The sequence below is a fragment of the Micropterus salmoides genome, unplaced genomic scaffold (assembly GCF_014851395.1).
Source record: "Micropterus salmoides isolate LMB-PRFRI ecotype aquatic unplaced genomic scaffold, ASM1485139v1 Ms_hic_scaffold_16, whole genome shotgun sequence".
Taxonomy (NCBI): domain Eukaryota; kingdom Metazoa; phylum Chordata; class Actinopteri; order Centrarchiformes; family Centrarchidae; genus Micropterus; species Micropterus salmoides.
This window is the reverse complement of record NW_024040707.1, coordinates 30,024,906-30,047,300: the sequence shown is the minus strand read 5'-3', so window position 1 is coordinate 30,047,300 and position 22,395 is coordinate 30,024,906. Positions and strand designations below refer to the sequence as shown.

The 22,395-nt window shown below is 39.9% G+C and overlaps 1 protein-coding gene across 2 annotated transcripts in view; it reads right to left on the bottom strand.

The window, feature by feature from the left end:
* Positions 1-61: 61 nt before the first annotated feature.
* prex1 (phosphatidylinositol-3,4,5-trisphosphate-dependent Rac exchange factor 1) overlaps positions 62-22,395 on the bottom strand; it is an 83,253-nt gene continuing 60,919 nt past the window's right edge. Inside the window, exons 20-41 of one of the 2 annotated variants that reach the window (XM_038723369.1) lie at positions 21,995-22,134; positions 20,450-20,594; positions 19,347-19,522; positions 18,839-19,000; positions 17,877-18,087; positions 16,234-16,519; positions 15,292-15,510; positions 11,327-11,415; positions 10,529-10,611; positions 9,950-10,040; positions 9,712-9,840; positions 9,586-9,627; positions 9,064-9,281; positions 8,699-8,801; positions 6,457-6,600; positions 5,372-5,486; positions 4,360-4,426; positions 4,191-4,235; positions 3,418-3,593; positions 3,079-3,181; positions 2,338-2,405; positions 62-2,221 (exon numbers count right to left, since the gene is read on the bottom strand). In XM_038723369.1, the coding sequence (XP_038579297.1) occupies positions 2,179-2,221; positions 2,338-2,405; positions 3,079-3,181; positions 3,418-3,593; positions 4,191-4,235; positions 4,360-4,426; positions 5,372-5,486; positions 6,457-6,600; positions 8,699-8,801; positions 9,064-9,281; positions 9,586-9,627; positions 9,712-9,840; positions 9,950-10,040; positions 10,529-10,611; positions 11,327-11,415; positions 15,292-15,510; positions 16,234-16,519; positions 17,877-18,087; positions 18,839-19,000; positions 19,347-19,522; positions 20,450-20,594; positions 21,995-22,134 (2,855 nt within the window). In that variant the 3' untranslated portion in view covers positions 62-2,178. The remainder of the gene's footprint in view (positions 2,222-2,337; positions 2,406-3,078; positions 3,182-3,417; positions 3,594-4,190; positions 4,236-4,359; positions 4,427-5,371; positions 5,487-6,456; positions 6,601-8,698; positions 8,802-9,063; positions 9,282-9,585; positions 9,628-9,711; positions 9,841-9,949; positions 10,041-10,528; positions 10,612-11,326; positions 11,416-15,291; positions 15,511-16,233; positions 16,520-17,876; positions 18,088-18,838; positions 19,001-19,346; positions 19,523-20,449; positions 20,595-21,994; positions 22,135-22,395) is intronic. The other variant, XM_038723370.1, reaches the window with a different exon arrangement.

Below are 22,395 nucleotides of genomic sequence, written 5' to 3'. Positions count from 1 at the left end.
AAATCATGTCCATGTTGGACTTGCCAACATGGACATGCTTCTTCACTGCAAAACATCACCATATTGTGAACATTTTATTTACTAGCTTGTTAAGGTTGCATTTACAATGATAATTTTAGAAAGATTAAAGAAATATCCTTTGTACAGTTATTTTCAAGCAACATAACATTGCAAATAAAGTATATACAAAACATTAGAATAATGTAAATAAATGTGTAATCAGTGACATATTTGTCCAGCTACACCAACATGCTGCAGTCTTTGCTAATTTAAACAGGTAACACACACACACTTATGATATTATGATGTAACAAATGCTGTATTCCAAGTTCATACAACGTTAAACAGATTCAAAGCAAATATGAATTATAATAATGCAAATATCCGCTGAGTCTTATATGCCAAGAGAAGGATGTAAATTTACAGTGGCCACACTAGTACCGCGGGATGTGTAGAGACTATTCCAACAAACTCATTTGGAACCAGACTGTTTTTGAATAAATAAAAAGGACTATGTTGTCTGCCTGATGTCAAGACCGACTCTTGAAATGCATGACAAACCTTTTCAACAGTCAAAATCAACAAGTTGTCAGAGAGGTTACAGTCAGCAAAGAGAAACAGCTTCTCTTTAAATGCACAGTCATGAATACTAACCGTTTTATATACTATATTATCTCCATAAAAATCCAATTTAACTTATAGCATTACTCTGCTGCTTTACGACACACTATCATTTTCTCTCACACTGTTACAATTTGTATGTACAATACATTTAAATCCTCAGTAAAATAATGTTACTGTGTTTCAGTCCTGAAGTGATCCCTTTGTTTACACCAGCCACAAACTACAGTACTTTTTGCTAACACTGCAACTTCAGTCATTGTGCTTATTTTAATACCTCCAGTACATACAATAGTCCCAAGACAATGTAAAACCAATTTAAAAGCAAAATAATGTCTTAGTTAACAGAAGGCAATCCTTCAACTAGTACATTTGAATTGAATATTTCGTAATATTGAATTAATATATTAATAATTTAAGAATGATTCAATATACCAGCCTGTTGACTTGGTTGCTTATTGACAAGCAGCCTTGTATAGTTTGCTTTAGCTTCCTTTGTCCTGATTCTTATTAGCTAGCTTCTGTTTATCTTATCTCCCTTGCTCTCCCTGAAGATCAATGTTACACTTCCTGACATGATAAAAGACCATACATATAAATAAAATACACAAGCAGTTACGTCAGAAAAATGGCATGCCATTGGTCCTTTAAATACTGTTTAATACGTAGGCTGGAATGCTTTTAGATTCTTTAATACCTGATACAGTATAAGTGAGGGATAAAAATGCTCCTTCCGGAAACAATAAATAACTATCCTTCATATAGTGCAGTAATACAGTACTCACACTAAACCTACAGTAATTGCACAGTAACCACATGCTCCCATTATACGTCCTTTCATCTGTCCCTCAGTCCCTACTTCCATCTCTCTGTACATTTTTTGACTTTCTGCATCTATTCAGCCAGCTAACATGCATGAATACCAGGGTATTCAAGTATTCTATTTCCATTGGGGTCCAAACATTGAGCACTGGGGAACACCAGCCCAAACGGAGAAAGAGACAGCTCTATGGAGTTGCAGTCCAAGGCAAAATGGATAACATCTGCATTTAGCTACAGGTAGTTTGGTTAATCCAGTTAATTATAAGTGCTCGGTTATGAGCATAATCACTGCGGATGTCGTCTTTATGAGGCCTCAAATTGGCATCTCCCTTTCATATGTGTTGCGAATGTTTTGCACCAAATGCCAAGTCATTCATTTCAGCTTTGTGTTGACAGACAGCCAAAGCAATACTACTTCTATCAGGGTGGCTTCTCAGTATAACAGTAGCTGATTAGTCTTGAGCGTCAGGCTGCATCACTCTCACAGTAGTTGATCCCTGGTAATTGACTTTAGTCATTTGTATAGTCTTGTTTTGCCTGTATGTTACACTGAAGACTCTAGTGGTATCCATGGTGGAATGACCCCTGTGTAATTAGGGCGGTGGAGGGGTGGGGTCTTTCCGTTGGCAGTGTCTCTTGGAAGAAAACTGGTGAGACTCGCATTCTTTTGTTGCTTCCATCTCTCATCATATTGTCCTCTTTCACATTCACCCTTTCTCTAAAGTGATGGTTTTCTTAGAGTTCTCCATCTGAGGGTGGCAAACACAGCTTGAAGAGCCTGTTGAAAAAGAAAAAATACTTCAAATGAAGGGAATCCACCTTGTCTAAGACCATAAATGGTACAATGTACTGATGGCATGGAAATAGGTGCCTGGAAGTGGTTTTATACAGTACCTTGGGAAGGACGGAGGCATCTGGTCCATCACCTTGAGATTTTTAGCTGAGAGCTCAACTCTTGCCCCCTGGTAGAAGAGATAACATATGCTATAAGCTCCACAATGACCATATTGTAATTAGCTCAATATCCCTGAATGAAATCAAAATACTCAAAAGGATTTGATGTATTTTCATGGGACGCACAGACTATTATTTGATATGATTTTGCCAAAGGAGTTCATGCGGTAAGATTTTGTGGTTGAAATGAGATAGGTTAATGATCACAACAGTTACTCTTACTATATATGCTGGGTGATTATGGGCTTTTTTTTCAGTAAAACTGTACCATGACAATATGATCATACCTTAACATTTGTTATCATTAACAAAATGTCCATTTAAATGATTACAAGGAAACTGTATTTCAAAGCTAACAAAAAGGTTACAGAATATTTTGTCGTACATGTGTCTGGAGTTTTGTCTGATGCAATGCAGTAAAGTGGAAAATAGTTCATTGCATCAAATATCAAACTTAAAAACGTTATAAAACATATATAAGTGATATGTGATATATAAGTCAGAAAAATACACTTATTAATATAGCAATATTGATATAAACTATTTTGCAGTCCTAATTCTTACTAAAATAATTTCTACTGAAAAAAGTGCAAAGAAACTACACTTTTGTGTGGAGGTCATATAAATCGTAAGGGATCTCTATGGACCCTCAGTGTGAGATCCACTGCTCCTGAGGTTTACCTGTTTGCGCATTATATCCATGGTCTGCATGATGCAGCGCGGCATGAGACCATGGTTCCTGGCTAAGATCATTGCCTGCTCCAGTGTCACATTTAGGGTACATCTGTAAAGAACCAAAAGGCAAAAGATCAGCGCTCTTTTAAAAACACACTTATATGGGGTTATCCATTTGTGCACCTGCTGGACACCTTGAAGTAGAAATGCATTCAATCTGTGAGGCATGGCTGCACTTTAAAGGTTCAGTGGTGAATGTCAGTCACTGTGTTAATCTTTAATCCAGCAGACAGCCTAGTGGTACTACAAAGGCAGTTTAACAATGTGGTGTGGTGCCAGGCTGACCTCTGCATGCCTGTACCACACATAGTGATGTGGCAGGCTCCCAGGCGGTTACACAGCTCAGAGGAGACACACAGTACGCTGACTCCTGACGGGTGGCCTTGGGCATTTGGGCGCATGTTGACATAGGACTGCATTAGTCGACAGAGGTCATCCAGCGTGTTGAGGGGTCGCAGCAGCTAGGAGGAGGAGGAGACGGTGAAGGTCAGAGAACGTCGGTGGTTAAATAGACTGCTGACAAGATGATACAATATCATCGAAGTGGCCATCTCACCAAGTCATTTAGACTACCACGGAGTATTAAAATCTGTATTTTATAAAACCTATTTCATTTCTTAAGTTCAGCCATTTGAAAAGTGGCAGCATAATGGCATAAGCAGAATAGTCGTTTAATTGTAATTTTTCTTATTGTATTGTAAGTCATTGTAATAGAATATAATCATATCAATTAACTTTGAGAAAAGTGAAAAGGTTGATTTGTATAAAACACAAGTGAAATGACCTTGCACCAATTGATATATATTTCTAATGCTCAATACTAGCCTAAGTAGAGTAACTGACTTGTTAAGATACACCAGCAGAAATAGTTGGAAACCCATCAAAAATAACACAAAGAGGTTTAACACTAGAATTGTCTTTCTAATCTATAATTGCTGAGGTTCAAATGGAAGCAGTTTACAATGTTGAAGTGTTGGAGTTAGTTGGAGTTAATAAGGGAGTCTTGACGAGCTAGTGGGGGTTTCCAGTGGAGCGAACAGGACGCCAGTTCATCTTACTTTTGAAATGCTTGGTTGAAGGTCTCTAACTTCAAGGCCCAGTATCTGTGCTTGCATTTATATTCAGTCACAACATTAAATAAAAAATGACTTATGTTACAAGAACAGGATATAAGTTAGACAACAAAAGCAGTAAATGGGAAATATGTCAGAATAAGTGTATATTTACCTGGTCTATCTTCATTGCTGTGGTGTTCGAGTCTGTGGGGAGATTGGACTTCTCCAAATAGAAAGCCCTGTTAGGACAGAAAATATGTGTTTCAGTTTTACTCTCTTGTTAAACTCTCTTGTTTGGAAATCTACAGATTCTTCTACTCTGACTCTCTCTGTGTGAGAGCTGAGTCATCTAGCATCTAGAGTACTTCACTTTAAAGAATTTGCATCTGTTACAGCACATATAAATACACATATAAAGCTATTAAAAGGATGAATATGTTACAGGGCAATAAACAATAACAACTGAAGCAGAAAAATCTAAATAAATACATATTTTCATTTTTGCAACGCTGTCAATCTGTATTTTATAATTTGCCTTTCCCTGTATTTTGACCGGTTAAATAAATCAGTTGAGCATATGGCAAAAATATTACAAAAGCTCTCTGCAACAAACTACACATCCTGTACACTAATGACTGCCACAGTGAGATTGAAAATCATCATATTGTGAAGTTTGCAGATGATTCGGTTGGAGACAGCCTGCTGAAGGAGGATGAAATGTCCCATGGTCCTGTCCTAAAATATTTTTCTAAATGGTGTCAAGAAGCCTTTTTGGAATCAAATGTGACAAAGGCCAAGGATATGTGTATTGATTTTAGAAGTCATCACTTGAATTCTGTGAAGACTAAAATTAATGGTCTAGATGTAGAAGTCAAGTACTTGGGCACTATAATTGATAATAAGCTGAGCTTTTATTGTAAAACCAATATGCTGTCTAAAAAAAGTCCACTAGCAAAGTACCCATTAGCCAAAACCACCAGATTGTTTGTTAGAGACAGGTCTAAATAAATGATGCAGTTCTCACCTTGAAAAAGTCTTCACCTTTAGAATTGTTAAAAGAAAAGTAAAACAGCAGTCTAAGCGTAAATTCCCCACGGGATGAACTCTTCCTTTAAGGTGAAATATATCATGAGAGCTGGTGAGTCAACCACTGGAGGGCTGTGATGCAGTGTAGCACAGTGTACCTGAGTCTGCGGTAGTAGGCCTTGACCTTCTCTAGTGAGACAGCGTTGGTGCGCTGCTGGAATTCCTCCATGGCTGCGTAGTCCTGCTGGGACACTCCCTCTGGACGCTCCAGTGCTGGATCAAACAGGCGGGAAGCACTTAGATCAGCACACATGGGCACATATGTATATAATCACATATTTCCATGTCCTACAAAATTAACCATCACCTCTTCAAACCTCATCATTATCCCTTACACTAACGTGAACATAATTTAACTGTTAAACCCATACGATCCAACCAGCCTTAAACGTAAGCCTACCCTTCATTCTAAAAGACCGTTTTAAAAAAGTGAGGACTGTTTTGATTTGTTTTCGAGGTCATATAGTGTTCACACAAACTTCACCATCTGCAGTGTCACAGAGTTCCCCGTACTTTTCCCCAAGCTGCAATAATGACTATTTTCCAGTAGGTGGCGATGTTCATCCACAGATCTACGGTGCTGAATGGCTCTGAAGCTGTGTTGCAGCCCTTTGTTCCACAAGTACATGAGAACAATATGAGCTTTCTCATTGGGTTAATGTTCCAACTGGCACTTCTCTATGGAACATTAATGGCTATTTGGCAGACAGGCTTGATGCATAATGCCATCACTTCACACTGAGCTGAGACTGATGGAAAACTAAAAGGAGCATGGAAGCAAAGAAAAATGGAAAGGCGTCTAATCTGCTGGTAACTTAATCAAAGAGTGTAAAGCTATCATGAAGTGTGTGTGAAAGGCTGAGAGACCCCATAACGCAACGAGTGTGTTTTAAAATGATCAAATTCAATGTACAGAGCATTGAAAACTGTCAAGCAGCAACATTTGGCACAGAATGCTATGATTCCGGTTTTATTATTAAATCAACAAATTAACAATAATTTTATAAAAGATTTGTAGTTTATGTTCTAAAATTCTGTATAAAACTATTGCTCTGGCAACTTGCTTTTCAAAGGAACACCACTTGCCACTGCTGTGTTATGCTATACCCATTTGTTTACACCCTGGACTTGTAGTTTTCTCAGTTTCTCCAGTTGAGCTCTGTCCTAGTCTGTCAAGTCTTACCCCTAGTGAAGAGGACGGTGTGGAGCTTGAGGCTGCCTCCATTTTGCAGCCGACTGGGCAGCTCACTGAAGTGACAGCTGTCTAGATACAGGGTGACCCTCAGGGCCTGTCGGCTGCCGTCCACCTGGTAACATACTGGTGTGTCTGCAACACAGACAGGGGAGATGTTAACAACACTGTAAAATTAAACGTGTGGCTGTCTGAGCCAGCTAACAAATGAAAATGAAGAAATGAGGGGGTTATGGGGCTATGACATTAGTTACCTTTAAGTAAACTGTGAATAATTTGTTTGGTTTTGCAAACAATTTCACATATAGAAAATTCAACTTTAATAATAGTGAAGTGTATTAAGTAATAGTGAATGAATAGAGAAATGCTACTGTGGAACAGAAAAAGAAACCGTGTACTTTCCTCTATCACTAGTTATTTGTATTAACATCTAAACCCTCCGATGTATTTGCCACAGTCAGAAGATCTGTTGCACTGCAGGTTTCAATGTTTTTCCAAACATGATTTCATGAAACCACAATTACTGCAATCATAACAGAAAAACTCCATCCTGCCAGAACTGAATATGGAGAACTCTGTGTGTCTCCAGCATTGCTTTAGTTTTGCTTTGGCACTGCCAGACTGAGCAGTAAAGGAAAAAATGGCAACTTAAATATAGCAGTGGTACTTACCTGTGTGTCATGTTGGGAAAATGGTGAAATGAGATTTTTAACAGACTTTAATAGGAACAGAATACATTTATTTTACATTTTGTGAAAATCTGTGGTGTGTGCAGAACAAATGGGCAGAGGCTGATTCCTGATTTCACCATGTGTGGCAGTGATATATGTATCATTTATATTTTTATATAATTGAATTATCTGGCACTTTTTTTTTTATTCTTTTAAATGCTTCTCTGAACCTAACAATTGTAGAGTATATGTAGTGTATATGCAGAGCAGTAACCTTTTCTAATTCTACAAACAATATATGACTAGTAATAATTTATCTGTCTGAAGCTGAAGCTGTATTGTGCAGATTTCTTTTAACATTTCTGACTGTGGCACATGAGCAGTTTTCAGAAAATGGAAAAGATGACCTTTACAGAGTGAACTCTAGGGTCAGCACTCTTTTCTAGAGAACCCATCAAGCCATAATCCTGTGGAATTGGTTGTGATGCTTCAGGCTGAACTCAGGGGATTCAGACTCTGTGGTGCTGTTTACATGACTCTATCCTACCTACAGTATAGCTCCCAGCTTGCTGAAGAGGCTATTAGCAAATCAATACTGCCCAATGGATGATGCTGCCACAAACCACCTGCCTGCACTGCAGCAGTCTGAGCCTAAAATGCAACTTCAGCAAACCCCTTTGGTTCAAAACATTATTTTTGTGTGTGTGTGGGATTTTGGGTCTGCACACTCTTACATGCACACTCTCACATTACTGTGCCTGCTGTATGTAATTAATGTAAGTACAGTATGAATTACCAAGTTAATATGTGCATTGATTTGCATGTTTGTGCACAATGTATGTGTACACTAAATACTTTATTTTTGCTTAATGTGAAGTTATAATAGCAAATCCCTGCTTCATCCATAGATTTGCCTCCTAAAATGGGAAGTGCTTATTGTGCCTTTCCTTTGAGCAGCAATCTCTGCTGGCCATATTGAAGCAACTGAAAAGAGAACTGATTCAGGATGCAGTCCCCTTTGCATCTGCTGGCTTTAAGGCTTCTGGTAGCCAGGAGCACATTCAGCAAATACAGATAATAAGGTCATCAAAGACACAAATATGCCCAGGTCTTAAACTTAAAGATGATGCTCACAATGTCTTACTATGAACAATATGGGGCACCCTTAGTTAAAACTACTGCATCTGCGTGCGCTTCCACCATATATGCGTTAGTATTTCATGTGTGTAACAACAGCAATAAAGTTTAAATGAAGCCCCTCACAGCCTGTCAGGGAGGGACCATATCATATGTAATATAAGGACAACAAGGACTGCATGGTCTGTGCTTGTTTAAGATGATTTATGAAGCCATTCTATTGTTGTTTTAGCTCCCTATTCAGTCTCCCTCCACTGAAAAAGAAAATGAAATCTGCAATGGCAAAATGTCAATTTCGCCCTCAATAGCTACCACACATCCACATAATGGAACTTTATTCAGAGTTGGTCAAACCATACAGCTGCTCACTAGCAGCAGTGTGGTTTGAATGGGCCAAGTCAGTCTATGTTGATAGAGTCTCTTACTTGCGACTAGATACTCATCCTCCAGTTGCCTGAAGAACACAGTGACTTTGTCCAAATCCAGCAGGGCCGCCTTGGTGTCTTCCAGCATCGTCCGCTCATCTTTCTGCAGGAGGAGAGAAAGAAAGTTAAGAAGTTGCACCAGGAAGAGAGTTTTGATCGTTTTAAGACAGCTACATGGTTAGAAAACCATAAAGACCCAGAAAATATAACAAAATTAGATGCAACAGGACAGACATTGCATTTTGATATTTGCTTAAAACTGCATCAGGTAAGATTTCTTTATACAAAAACCCCCATCAACTTATGAAGCTGCATTACCAGCGGTTTGCTCTCTTGTCAAATGAAAACCGAAAATCTATGCTCACCAGGTGTGGTGCAAGTGTGGACTGGAAGTGCAGCAGCACGCCAATGACAGAAATTTGCTCCAGCCACTTGCGGCTGGTCTCTTTGCCGTCTTCCTGGTACTCTCCAGCGTTGTTGAACCGCGACCGCAACGCCGCCAACAGCTGCTCAGCCAGTGTGCACAGGGCTCCCGTCGCCGCCTGGCAGAAGATCACATCCCGCCTTAGCTGCAGAGACGTGTCTAGTGTTGGGGGGTTAGAGAGAGTGATATTTTGATGTTAAACAGTACCATAGCACCATATGCCTCTGTGCACAGTTCAAAGTGACTAGAGCATCACGTGCTTTGACACCAACCCTCAATGCTGTACAAACATACACAAAAACTGGCCTCAACCTGGATACAGTCGGATCTGAAAAATGCACAGCCCGTCTTCAGAACTCTTCTGGTAATTTTATGGAAAATTAAAGCTAGAACTAATTATTCTCCAACACCTAATGCTCTGAGTATCACCTGGCTTCTATTTAACACTGACATGTTCCCCTACCTGTGCACTTAAGCAGGGCCAGGAGAAGCTGGTTCTTTCCATCTGTAGAGAATAAAAACAAGATGGAATGACTTATTGTAACTGTATACGATCACAAGTACGTGTGTGTGTGTGTGTTCCTCTCACCATCCACAAATCTTTGTAGGCTCTCCACCAGGGTTTTGATAGAGGTGGGCAGGTTCCAAGGGTCCTCCTGGATGTTCTTGTGGATAATATAACGACAACGAACCGTCCAGTCTTCTGTTTGGCGGAACTCTGCTCACATAAAACCCAGGGATGCGTGAGTACGTATATCTGTTGTATAACAGTTGATGATACATCTCTCATTTTCAAGCAATAAACACACACAGATATAAATATGTACCTGGTTGGCTGTGATCAGAGTAAAAGTGCTTGGTCTCTTCACAGGCCTTGGCCATAACCGGTCCTTTGAGTAGGCTGTTGATGGCGTCAACCTGTGTGCAGAAATAAAAGTGTCTTTCAGCACTGACATTGTGTTTGCAGGACCCCTCAGCTGCTGTTTCCATGTGGAAACAACTATAACAGCCAACGTCTGTGTGCAAGGACATCAAGTGCTGGTAAGAGTAGACTAAAAGATAGATGGATGTCTTTGACTGTGTGTCTGTGTGTGTGTGTGAGTGAAGAAAGGAAAAAAAGAAAGAGTTTTGTAACGAGAGAAAGAAAGGAGATCAAGTGAATGATGAGGGGAAAAAAACAGGATCGTGACCAGAGGACAGAGATCTCCATGAAGTAACTCAGCCCAGATGTTGACTGATTCCTATCACAATCATTGGTTTCAAAAGATTTGGTGGTGATGGTGGAGGTTTCATATATATATGTCCAATTTCATGGAAAATAATAATGCTGTAATGGTTTGTCAAAATTAGGATTAGACTGAGGGAAGTGGCCCTAAAATAAATGTACTAATTAAACCAGAACTAACCTGGTTGAAAAGGTGCTCGAGGCAGCCATGCAGCTTGTCCTGTTTGTCCGAAGGAATCCTCATGTCACACGGCAGTTCATCCCCTAGCAGCCATAAAACACAGAAAAAAAGTTGAGAAATCACACATTTGGACACCAGCGTTTGTTTTTATGTGACCATCTGCACTCATTAAACTTGTTTCTACCCATCTGTTTTAATGTAAATTCTGATGCATCACATTAGAGAAGAGGAATGCTAATAAATAATTTACATATCAACAGTTTGTCTAACTGTTGATATGTATGGGCTAAGACTTAATGCTGATAAAAACAAAGTGATAAATAGCAGTGGACACATACTTGGCTGACAACATAAAAATGTGGCTGCAGGGGTTATGAAATGTGAAGTCTAAAATCTCTGACCACAGTCACTTCTAAGAAATATCTACAGTATTTCTCTGTTTGGCATTTGGCTGTTCTGAGAGCATGACATATACTCACAAACAAAAGAGGAATCACAAGTAGACAACCACTGATCACTCATTATGCAAAAATCCATTATTTTTGTTTGACACATTTAGGAAGCATGCATTGGCTTCAGCTTCGCTTATGTTGAATTCACTTTACAGTGTTGTCTGTTTGGACAGTGATGCATATTCTGAAATGATTGTTTCACATGAAATCCAACGTGCTGGAGTGCAAAACAATAGAAAGTGTGTCACTGTGGATAAAAGGACAGATATTCTAGTGAGAGGTCCTCTGGATGAAAACATCACAAATGTACAGTACAGAAAAGCAACATTTCCTTCCTTTCCTTTACCTGATCCCATCTCGTCACTCCCCAGGTAGGAGCTGTTACTTCGAACACTGGTGTAGGACAGGACTGAATCTCTGTTGCTGTTGCATTCACTGTAATAATGCACATACACACACACAAACGCACACAGTTAAAATTCATTATAAAGCAAAGAGTTCATTCCGATCCTAAACCACAGAGAGGATTTGAATAGCTGTGTCTTGTAATTACGCTGCCAAATAATCCTTCTGATTGTAAATGCCCTTTTTGATTTACAGTATGTGAGAGCAAAAGGTAATTAAATGTTTCTCACAGCAACAACTGCCACTAGTATTCACAGAGAAGCATTCAGTAAACTGTAGCTGCAGAGGAGTCCCAACCATCTGACTGATAATAAATGTGCACATTAGACTTAAACACTGAAATGGAGCTCACCCATTTACACAAACACTTTTACATAGACTTTTCAGCTGTGCCAGTGTGTTGTAGCTCAGTTGTTAGTGTTTTCCTCCATATGGGGTAGTGATGGAACAGTGGATAAGACACATGCCTTTGGTGTGAGAGACTCAGGTTCAATTCCCACACATCCGACAATGAGCCGTGAGACCTCTGACATATATAGCAATTGTTAGTTGCTTTGTAATACTTAAATGTAATACTGGTGTCTGCCTGAAACACTAAATGACATAGTCTGGTATTTATAGTCATATAGCTACGTGATTCAACATGATTACCAGGAGCATGTGGCTCAAATTATGCATAGCTTCAAGTGAGCACGCTTGCAATCCCCTTAGAGGAGAGGAGGATTCACAGGCTGAATTACCATAACAAATGGCCTATAAGCGGCAAAACGACAACACTGACTTTGTCCTCCTTTGTTATTACCTGACCTGGCTGGATGAAAGTGGGTGAGTAGGGGGTGTAGATCACCTGCCGGGCTATTCAGTGGTCCCTATGTGTGTGTGAATGTGTGTTTGTGGTTGCAGGGGGGCGGTGGTGGGGCGTTAGCTACCTCAGAGCTGCTACAATTATTGGGAGAAAGAGTTAAAGTCATATTATGCTCTTCAGGTTCATAATTTTGTATAAGGGTTGTACCAGAACAGGTTTACATGGTTTCATTTTCAAAAAACACCATATTTTTGTCATACTGCACATTGCTGCAGCTCCTCTTTTCACCCTGTGTTGAACGCTCCGTTTTAGCTATGGAGTATGCATCTTACCTCTACAAGATCTTACACATCAGTATCTAGTTAAGGACTACTAGCCAATCAGAAGCAGAGTAGGGCGGGCCTCGAGAAACCGGTAAACACAGCTTCTGTTCAGCTGTACATGTTCCCCTAAACAAGCTTAGCAACACAGACTGGAGCAAGAGTTTCAGAGTGGTGAGTTATTAATCTGTAACAAAAGTATCTTTCATCCATAAAGTTTTAACTGAGCTCTGTCTCTACATCACAGGAACAATTTTATGTCCACTGACTGCCTGGAGGGTAGCTAGTGTTTGGAGTGTTTTTCCACCGATGCTCTTGAGGGCACATCTGACTAGCTGCTAGGCGAGCAATATGACGTGCGTTTTGCTGTGACATCACAGAGAAAAGGAAACGTCTGGACTACAAACGAGCTGTTTTCAGACGGTTCAGAGCAGAGTTTTCTGTGGGAGATGGGAACTCCCTTAGTGCTTGACTTTGGGCTTTTTCACTTTGCAAACCTGTTACATGCACAAAAAAGATATATAACTCAAGGAAGGAGAGGGGAAAAGCCAAACAAGCATAATATGACCTCTTAATATAACCATCCTTAAGTAGTTTGGCTTGAATTCTCCGCTGGCTTTCATTCACACCAACTCATGTGAACACACCATGTTACACTCTTAATTTGTGTGTATGCACTAGTAAAAGTCTTTGTATTCTTTTCCGCCATCCATTCACTCTAATCATACTTCAGGCCTTCTCTTGCTTTTCTCTTTATTTGTTGCCTAATACACACACAATTCCCTCTCCCCCCGTTTATTGATTTATTCCCCTTCGGGCTATCTGCTTCTGCATGGGGAGCATTTTGCATTGTGTTTTCCAGCTGAATTTAGAAACATACAAACTCTGTGTTGCATGCTCACTTGCATGCGCGCCACACACACACACACACTTCCAAGTTTAGCCACACACCTCCTGCTAAAAGTGTGAGCACCACTGAGACAATTATCCTATTTGTAGAAGAAGATCTGGCCAAAACCCAAACACAGGTCATGTTCACACATTCAAATATGTGTATATACTGGGTGATGTATTCACAACTCTAAATACAGGTGAGACTGCACACGTATGGGATCCCAGTGAAACTCATTAACAGCTTCCTCTGAAGTCGCTTCTTGAATTGTAGTCATGTTCCATTTGCATATTGTCTAGTGCTGTATGTAGTAGTCACACTGGATTAAGGATACTAAAAATGCTAGCACCAAAACCACTTGAATTTTGAGTGTGGTGTTAACAGACATATTGTTAAAATGGTTAAAGAAATGTGGACATTGGTGTGACATCTTCAGGAACATCTGCAAAAAATAAATAAATAAAAAATGCCTAATTTGACTTGCACAATATTTTAAAGCTGGAATGGTCCATCATGTCTATAAATGAAGGTTCCTATAGTGTCAGTAAGTGTAACATCTCGAGCAAAATGGCTTTCCTAAGGAACCCAAGAAATATGTATAGCCCGGATTGGATTTATTTTAAGTAAGCTCTTGTTTAAGGAAACAGAAGGGATGAATATGAATATTTGAGCTGTTAAGAGAAGGAACATCAATCACAGGTTGTCACTTGAGACACACCCCAGAGAGCCAAATATTTATGACAGACACAATGTACCAGAGTTTAGAATAAAGTAATTTAACTTGACACTCTCTCTTCTCGCTTCAATTCTTCCTGTATTTTTCTGTCTTTGACCCTCTGTGTCTCTGAGTATATAGAAGCCAGTCACTCCTCTCTTTGTTCTCACATTATTTTCCTCACAAGCTGTACTCGGCCAATGACCTCCGAATGTTGAGCTCAGCTGTGGTCTGTCTCCACCTCATGCTTTATTGTCTGATTCTTTCAGCAAGACTCAAAAACAGATTCCCCACCCACATCTGAAACACAGTAGCACTTTTCATCACATTCAACATTACACAAGTGGCAGGATTCAGATGCATTTGCTGTGCAGCCTTATACTGCTACTATTTCCACAGGGTTTCAAAACCCAGAGTAATCATCTCAAGGTGTATGTGAATCCGCCACACATACAACAGTCTACATTTTCCTTTACATTTTATTGCGATGAGGTAGTCACGTTTCACATGGCGTGGCCGGGCCTTAATGACAGAGGGTGAGGAGGCCGCGCCCCAAACATTTGACTCTATTATACACCAGCCCACCACACCAACAACCAATAACTACATCTTAGTGGGTGGTGGAGGGTGGGGCTCAGTGGAGCACTGCCCAGTGAACTGTGCACACACTCCCTCCCCCTCTGTCCTTCTCTCTGTGTCACAAACACACACGCACAGAAACATCTGAATGAACTCACAACAAGCAAATGACATAACCAGATCTGACAAAAACATTTTGAAGTCATTTTTAGCCCTCGATCTCAGTTAAAATGCCAACATCTGGAATTAATTTTAGCAGCATTATGGGTTTGTAGAATAAAGGAGTTCATGCCACAGTTCCAAATTCAGGTGGGGACAAGGGTATCCCCGTGTCTCCTTTCTAGTGTTTTATAAAGATGCTACTACACCAGGTAAATATTGTTTTCAGAACATAAACAATTAATTGTACTTTATACGAGGCAGCTTATTGAGAAAATATGATTCTAAATAATTTAATTGGAATGGATTAAAACATCAGACGTTTTAAGCTACTACAGTTTGGAGACTATCCAAGCATGAGAACTCACATACTAATATAAACTTGAGCAACTTCAGAAAGAAAAAATTTATTTGTGCCACAGCCTTTAACCAGTACCTGTAGGAGTCCCTAAAGCTCATCGTGTCATGACCCGAGTCTTCCTGGTCCTCCTCGTTCACCTTGAAGCAGACCCTTTTAATGCCGCCTTGCTCCGCCTTGTCCTGGTCGCAGCCATCCTCACAGTGGGCCAAAGAGGGTGGCTGACCAGGCTCATAAACCGGCGGCTCCCCACCCTCCCCTTGGAGTTGTGTGGGCTCGGTGATAGATGACAAGAGGCTAAAGGAAAAAAATGGTATATGTATGGTATTATAACCACCATAAGATTTGAAAACACATTAAATAAAATATGGCTAATGCTGCTAAGCATTACTTACAACACAATTTTTAGCATTTAGTACAATATATTTTGCGGTATTATATTTTTTTCTTTTTAAATAGTTCTAAATTGTACAGATAGCTTTAAAAAAAAAAAGTATATTGGAATTAAATTCTTCAATTAATCAACAAAATACACTATAATATATATCCATCATACCCCTTTCATCAGTATAGATACACAATATGTTTCTTTCCCTTGATGTAATCCTGGCCTCACTCCCTGTACTGGGCCCAGCCCATAAATATTTGGAAAGAATGTTTCTTTTGTAAATCCTCAGCTTTAAACAAGGCAAAGGGCAGACAGACAAAGAGGGAGGCTAGTGTGGGGATAACAGCTCCCAGCTTTTTATGCAGAGATCTCTAAATGTCACCGTGACAGATATGAAAATAGTCTACTCACATATAAACACCAGTGGAAAGACAATATTTGATAACCAGCTGTTAGAGCTGAAAATATTTTCTGAAAGGATATGAGTAAACACTTGTCTTTTTATTTAATATATGGCACTTACCATGGAAGTAGAGATAAGAGATTTATATGGAATAACCTCAAAGAAATATCATTCAAAAAGATAAAACATATTTATATTAAATTGAAGATCAAAACTTACTAACACTTACACATCTATCTGAGCAACGTATTGCTTCATCTCCCTTACAGCAACATCCAGGCGGCTGTACAAATAAATGTAGGCATCCTGTGTCTCTGTGTCTTCCTGTTTGAGCAGGAAGCTCAACCCGCCTTCTCCATGGCTGCCCCGCAGACTGTCCATCAACCCCTCGCCTCCATCCATGTTCACCTCCCCACTGCTGTCTACCTCATCCCCTTCCAGGCCAGAAGAGTTCCAGGAAGGAGCTCCCATACTGGTCACACAGTGCTGGGTGTGTGACATGGGATTCAGTTGCGCTACAGGGCAGGACAGGACATGAGAGAGGAGAGGAGAGGAAAATAAACAACTTTGCTGTGAAACAGACTTCACGCTCTGACAATTATATCTACTCCAGATGTTCAAAACCCTATGAAGTAAAACTTGTTTGTTCTCCATTTAGACTTGATAAAAAAAACAACTTCTTAAAGGGCACTTATGCAGCTGATATGTACAGCAGAGCAGGATGCTAAACTGCTTGGATTGAATGCCAAACTAATCTGCAATAACCTGAGACATCCCAAAACTGCAGACAGATCAAGTTCTTGCTATGTACCCACAGTGCGTACTCTATTAGTACACAGTGAACATTGGGGTTAAATCAAGTAACCTATTTTACATACATCCCACATATACCTTTAAAACATAGGGTATGGTGCTAGAAGAGGAAATTTTGTATCACCTCAGGTAATAAGCCTCGTATTTTCATTCTGTATTTGATTGCAACATTAAAGGTTAAGGTATGTAATAGACAAAACACCATCTCCGTGGCTCTTGGCTGGCTGAGCTGGGTAAGAAAATGCACCAGAAATGCATACTGAAAAGCACCAGAGCTGAACATTTTGTCAACTGCTAGGCAGATGTCTGACTTGCAGCTAGGGCTGAGAGGAATGATGTCGACGAGGCACCCTGGAAAAATCGGTCTGCCGTCTAGACAGCTGGATCGCATTTTCATCTTTGCTGAGAGTAGAGGGAGTTTAGCAGCCAAGCCTATAATTAATATCAAACTGTGTCATAATAAGGTTAGGCCATATAGACAGAAGACAGTATACTTCTTTCTGAGTATCTATGGGTAAAAAATAGAAAATATTTTGCCCCCTAAATGAAATGATTCCTTGGCGACAATAAATTTTATTTCCACTGCATCTCACTCTCGGTTTCTCTCCCCTTTGACCTCTGCAGCAACAGCAGCAGCACTGAGCGAATGGCACACATTCCTAAGCTGCCTTGAGGCACCATCTTTGCGGACATCATTCATTCACTTCTCATGTCAATAACATGAGTATGGCCCGGGGCTAATGGACTCTTAATGGCAAACCACTCATCTAAATTACTATGGAAATCCTTGTTGAGACCTTATGGCTACTGTGGAAGGCTGGCTTTGACGTACCCACTGTGCTGCAGGATTTAAATGGTCAGGGAGGGCAATTAGTCAAAATGATCACTGTGTGTTGTTAGGTGGGTTAAGCTGTATTATCATGAAGGGGTGAGTTGAAGCTGAGTGAAGCTTAGTTTAAGCAGTGGATATGTGACAGACATTGTACTACGAAATGTTCAAATCTTACTTGATAGAGGTGTGTGTGTGTGTGTGTGTGTGTGTGTGTGTGCTCTCTCTACCTTGATCAGGATCCAGACCAAACAGGGAGTTCTTGCGCCCAAAGCGGATGCTGAAAGTTCTGCCAGCGGGGGTAGTGCCCTTGGGATAGGAGACCTGCATGATGTTAACGTGGCAGTTGGTGGGAACAAAGTCCATGCAGCTGAGCGGGTGAGGGCGAACGCCGGCTTGCCTGAAGGAGGGCCACGCCTTGTTTCTCAGCTCCAGGGCAAACTGGGTGAAAAAGGGGAAAGATTATGGGGAGCAGGATGCTGACATAGTTCGGTGAAAGCACACGCTGCATGATTGACAGCTCTAATACTTGTAGAGTGTGTTTGTAATCAGGAGACTTTCACTTTCACCACCAACGTAAAGCATGGTCAGTGTAGCCGGAAAAAATAACACGGCCATTACGACATATAATGACGAAAAATAAAGATAAATAATGAAAGGTAATCTTTAATACAGTTCCTTACATACTTTCCATTAGTTGAAGATAGTTCTTGCTGTATTGAGTGATGAAATAAAAATTAAGGACAAAAGCTTGTGTCAAACTATTATCATCAACTTTTTTATTAGGTGTCATGTTTTAGAGTGTATATTTCACCATGAGGTGGTATATTTGATCATATTTATGAGTGTAATTAATAGACACACAAGAACGGCATTGTTCCACCTATATTCACATGCCACCAAAAGCATTAAAAAGCATAGCTGTGAGTAGTACAATGTGCCCGGAACCCAAGAGCTAGTAAGAAATATATTGACAAGAAGAGAGAAAACATGTTTAAATGTCAGAATACTGGTATGAATCATGATTTTATGTTAAGTGACTTGTATTTCAGTGTTATTCAGTCACACGTGAAAAAATAATTTTTAAATTGCGTTTTAGTTTTTATACGAATGGGAAGGGGACTTTCCTGTGTTCAGATCAGATAGTCTGATCTCTATGTGCTCAGGAGAGAGTACACAAGTCTCTTAGTACCTGCTGATAGCTGCTGATACGCCGTCGGATACTTTCGAGCTTGGTGTCACAGATTTGTCTGAACTCGTATTGAGGCATGGTAACCACTCTGTCGCTCTGGGAGATGAGCTGGCTGCAGTTACGAACAAAGAGGACGTCATCGCCAGAAAATGCCTCCAGGATCTATAGAGACAAGAAGCATTGGTAAGGATGGATCTCTCACACACACTACAGCAAAAGGAAAAACTCTGAATTAGTTGTTTACAATCGGAGTAAAAATATAATTCCTAGTGACAGCAAGTTTGTTATTGGTCTAGGTCTACTAATAACTGAAACCACCAGTGAGGCTAAAAAATGATTTTGTCATGATAGTACAAGTTGAACAAATATGACCCCTCTAATCTTCTATGATACATTAGATGTGACATTTTGGAGGCTGGGAACAACTGAGGTGGATTCTCTCCTCATTTTCAGATTTTCACAAATTAGCTTAAAGTAATCAAACTACACCTCAGTCTCCCGTAACTACCTTAGCAGTGAGGCTGAAGCAGCCTTTAGGCTCCACCATCTTCTCCAGGACGTGGCTCTTGATGCCGTCAGTGCTGACGTATTCATAGACTACACCGTGCTCCAGATGGACGTTATCTACCGTCATACTGACCAGAGGCAGGTCAGTGGAGAGGGAAAGTCTGCCCAGCAGGAAGTCTGTGGAGCACAATGGTCACTGGTTAGTATATACACTTTCCATGCATTCAGAAGTCATTCAATTTCTTTAAGTATTTGTAAAGAAAATTAAGACTGTAATTGTTGTATTGATGTAAACACAAAGTTTAGCATTGTGAATTCAGAGTAAAACGCAACACATAAAATACTTTTTTCAAAGGTAGATGGACTCAAATCTCATAGGCACATCAAAGATGAAAAAAAATGTGTTTAACAAAACCTCCTAAGCTTTGGAAGGACAAATAATAACATTACAAATCCATTTAGTAATGACACGTGTAAAGCCACACAGTGTACTGCACATCTGTCAAGTGTACTTACCCTGCCAGTACTGCAAGAAAAACGGTCACTTATAGTATATACACTCACACAGTGTTACTAGACGTCTAACTACTGCCTGTAAATAGCGTGTCTTATTTTCAAACTGATTTTCTATATTCAGCGCAAAATTACCTACTGCTGAAGCCGCTTTTTACCGACACAGTGACTATGAAACAATTCAGAAGTCATCTGAAAATAGTAATTTAGGTGGAACATAACAATCTGATATAATGTTTTTGGCAGCAACAGATATTTTGGTTAACATTACGCCTGCAACCAATCTACACAGACACAGAGCAGCTACAGTTTCACTTGAAGGATACTAAGAAGTAGGTATACTCCTGTTCTAATATGTTCTGCTGACTGATGGGCCACAAATAACTTACTTACTGATAATAGTTGTTAAAGTTGTTATTAAATCTGCTATGAGTAAAACAAAAACACACACACAATTAAAAGGATTGTGATACTTTCTTGAATTATTCCGTATTAACTCCTTAAAACTCCTTATTCAGAAATGCTTTATTAACAGCAATTTAATTTAAAGCACAAAAAGACAATTTTAGAGGTTGTAAGATTGTATTTCACCTTTTCCATTGGTGCCATTCTCCTCCTCGTAGTCTGAGCCATTCTCCACTGGATAAGGCCTGAAAAGGCTCTCCTCCTTCTCACCTGAACCTCTTTCTCTTTGTAGCTCTTTGACATCCTCAAATGCACGATACACCCACTGACACTGGGGGAAACAGATAAGATGGAGTTGAACAGTCATTAAGTATTACTGTAATGTGCAAGAAATCACTGTTGGAATAAAAAAAACTAAGAGAAGGAAGAAGTGAGCAGAAAAAGAAATACAATTAGAGGTATAAGTGAGAGAAAGGGCGAGAGAGATAGGAAGGATGAGGAAATTGTTAAAGTGGGATTGTAAGTGCTTCATTTTAAACCAAGTTGTAGATGTGGGTGAACTTTATACACAGAATTTGAAGGATGGAAGAGTATTTCTACATTCCCTGTGCACATGGACACTTTTCACCTGACAAGGCAATCAGGACCAACTGCATCGCCCCAAACTCAGCAGTGCAGTGAGCCACATCAACAACATCCTGGTAATGTATCCTGATGTTAAATGAACAAGCAAACATTTACTGGGACAAGTCCAAAATAAAGCTGCTCAGCTGAGCCTGTTCAAGTGGATTTACCAGAAGAGTAGGCCAGGCTAAATAAAACAAAACAAAACAATGTGCTTCTTACTGTAAGGAGGACATCCTAGTCTGACTGCAAAGATATTGCCTAAAGAAATAAATTGCTGCTGTGGGAATATCCAAACAGAAAAACATGGGTTTTGCAGTTTCAACGTTAGCCATGTAATATAGAGTGTAAATACCAGTATCCAGTTGTTTGCCATTATTCCTTTAAAAAGAAATTAACCCAAACATTCTTGGCAACAGGAATGGATGAAAAATCAGTAGAAAGAGGCAAGTAGTTTTTTGCTACTCTGGGTTTCTTTTTCAGTCTGGTCAGGGATGCATCCTGAACTGAAAAATATTCAACTCTCACTACAAGTGGCCTACAGCGACAAAGTAACAGCCAGTAATTTATGATCACAAGGCCAAGACCGCTGATGAAATGAAGTTTCAATTGAAAAGAGCAAAGTCTGTGAAATCCTTGAAGTTTTTAATACGTAATTTTTTCCAAACGCTAAGCTGCTGTAGCCAATTCAAGCTCTAACTAATGCTAATGCTGTTTTATGTACTGTCTCAGAGCAAGAATGTCTGGGTCACTGAGGTTCTCTGGGCTGTTAGCTCGTCAAATGTGAATTTAGTGAGCTGTCCCACATTGTTGAATGATCAGGTAAGTGACCTTAAAAAGCTAATCATGCCACTTTGTGGAATTACTTAGCTTGTAGTATAAATAAAGTGCTCAGAGGGTGCTGGTACAGTAAGCCATAACAACACACACAGGGACTGTAAAAACTCAGTGGACACCATGTACAGAGTCGAATGATGTGGCTTATTGGGAAATTCTTTTTGAGTCAGATTGTAGTTCTTTTAAAATACTGTCAATAAATACACAACAAAACCTGCTCTGCTGAGGAACCGATTGTACGGTATTGCTTATTTTCATGTGTTTTCTCACCGCTTGGGGAGGCTCCTGTGGTTTGTGGTGTGCTGTGAAGTGCTCCAGGACCTCTTGGTAGTCACTGCGGTTGACGTTGTTGCCGTTGACCTTCAGGATGACCTGACCCGGCTGAAGACCTGCACCAACCGCCTCCCAGCCTAAATGCGTCACAGTATCAAGAGGTGGTATAATTACAGTGAAACTGCATACAACACATTGGGCTATAATGAAAACATGAAATTTAAGCCAGGGAAAAGGAAGCACTGTACATGTGTCTCCCATATATAGGAAATAAACCTTCTCCAAAATGCATAAATCAAAGTGCATCAGTTAAATAAAAATAAATAAAAAAAAATTTTCATCTTGCTTTTGACTCAATTCCCCTACATGTAAATAATCTCACCCCTTTTGTTTCAACA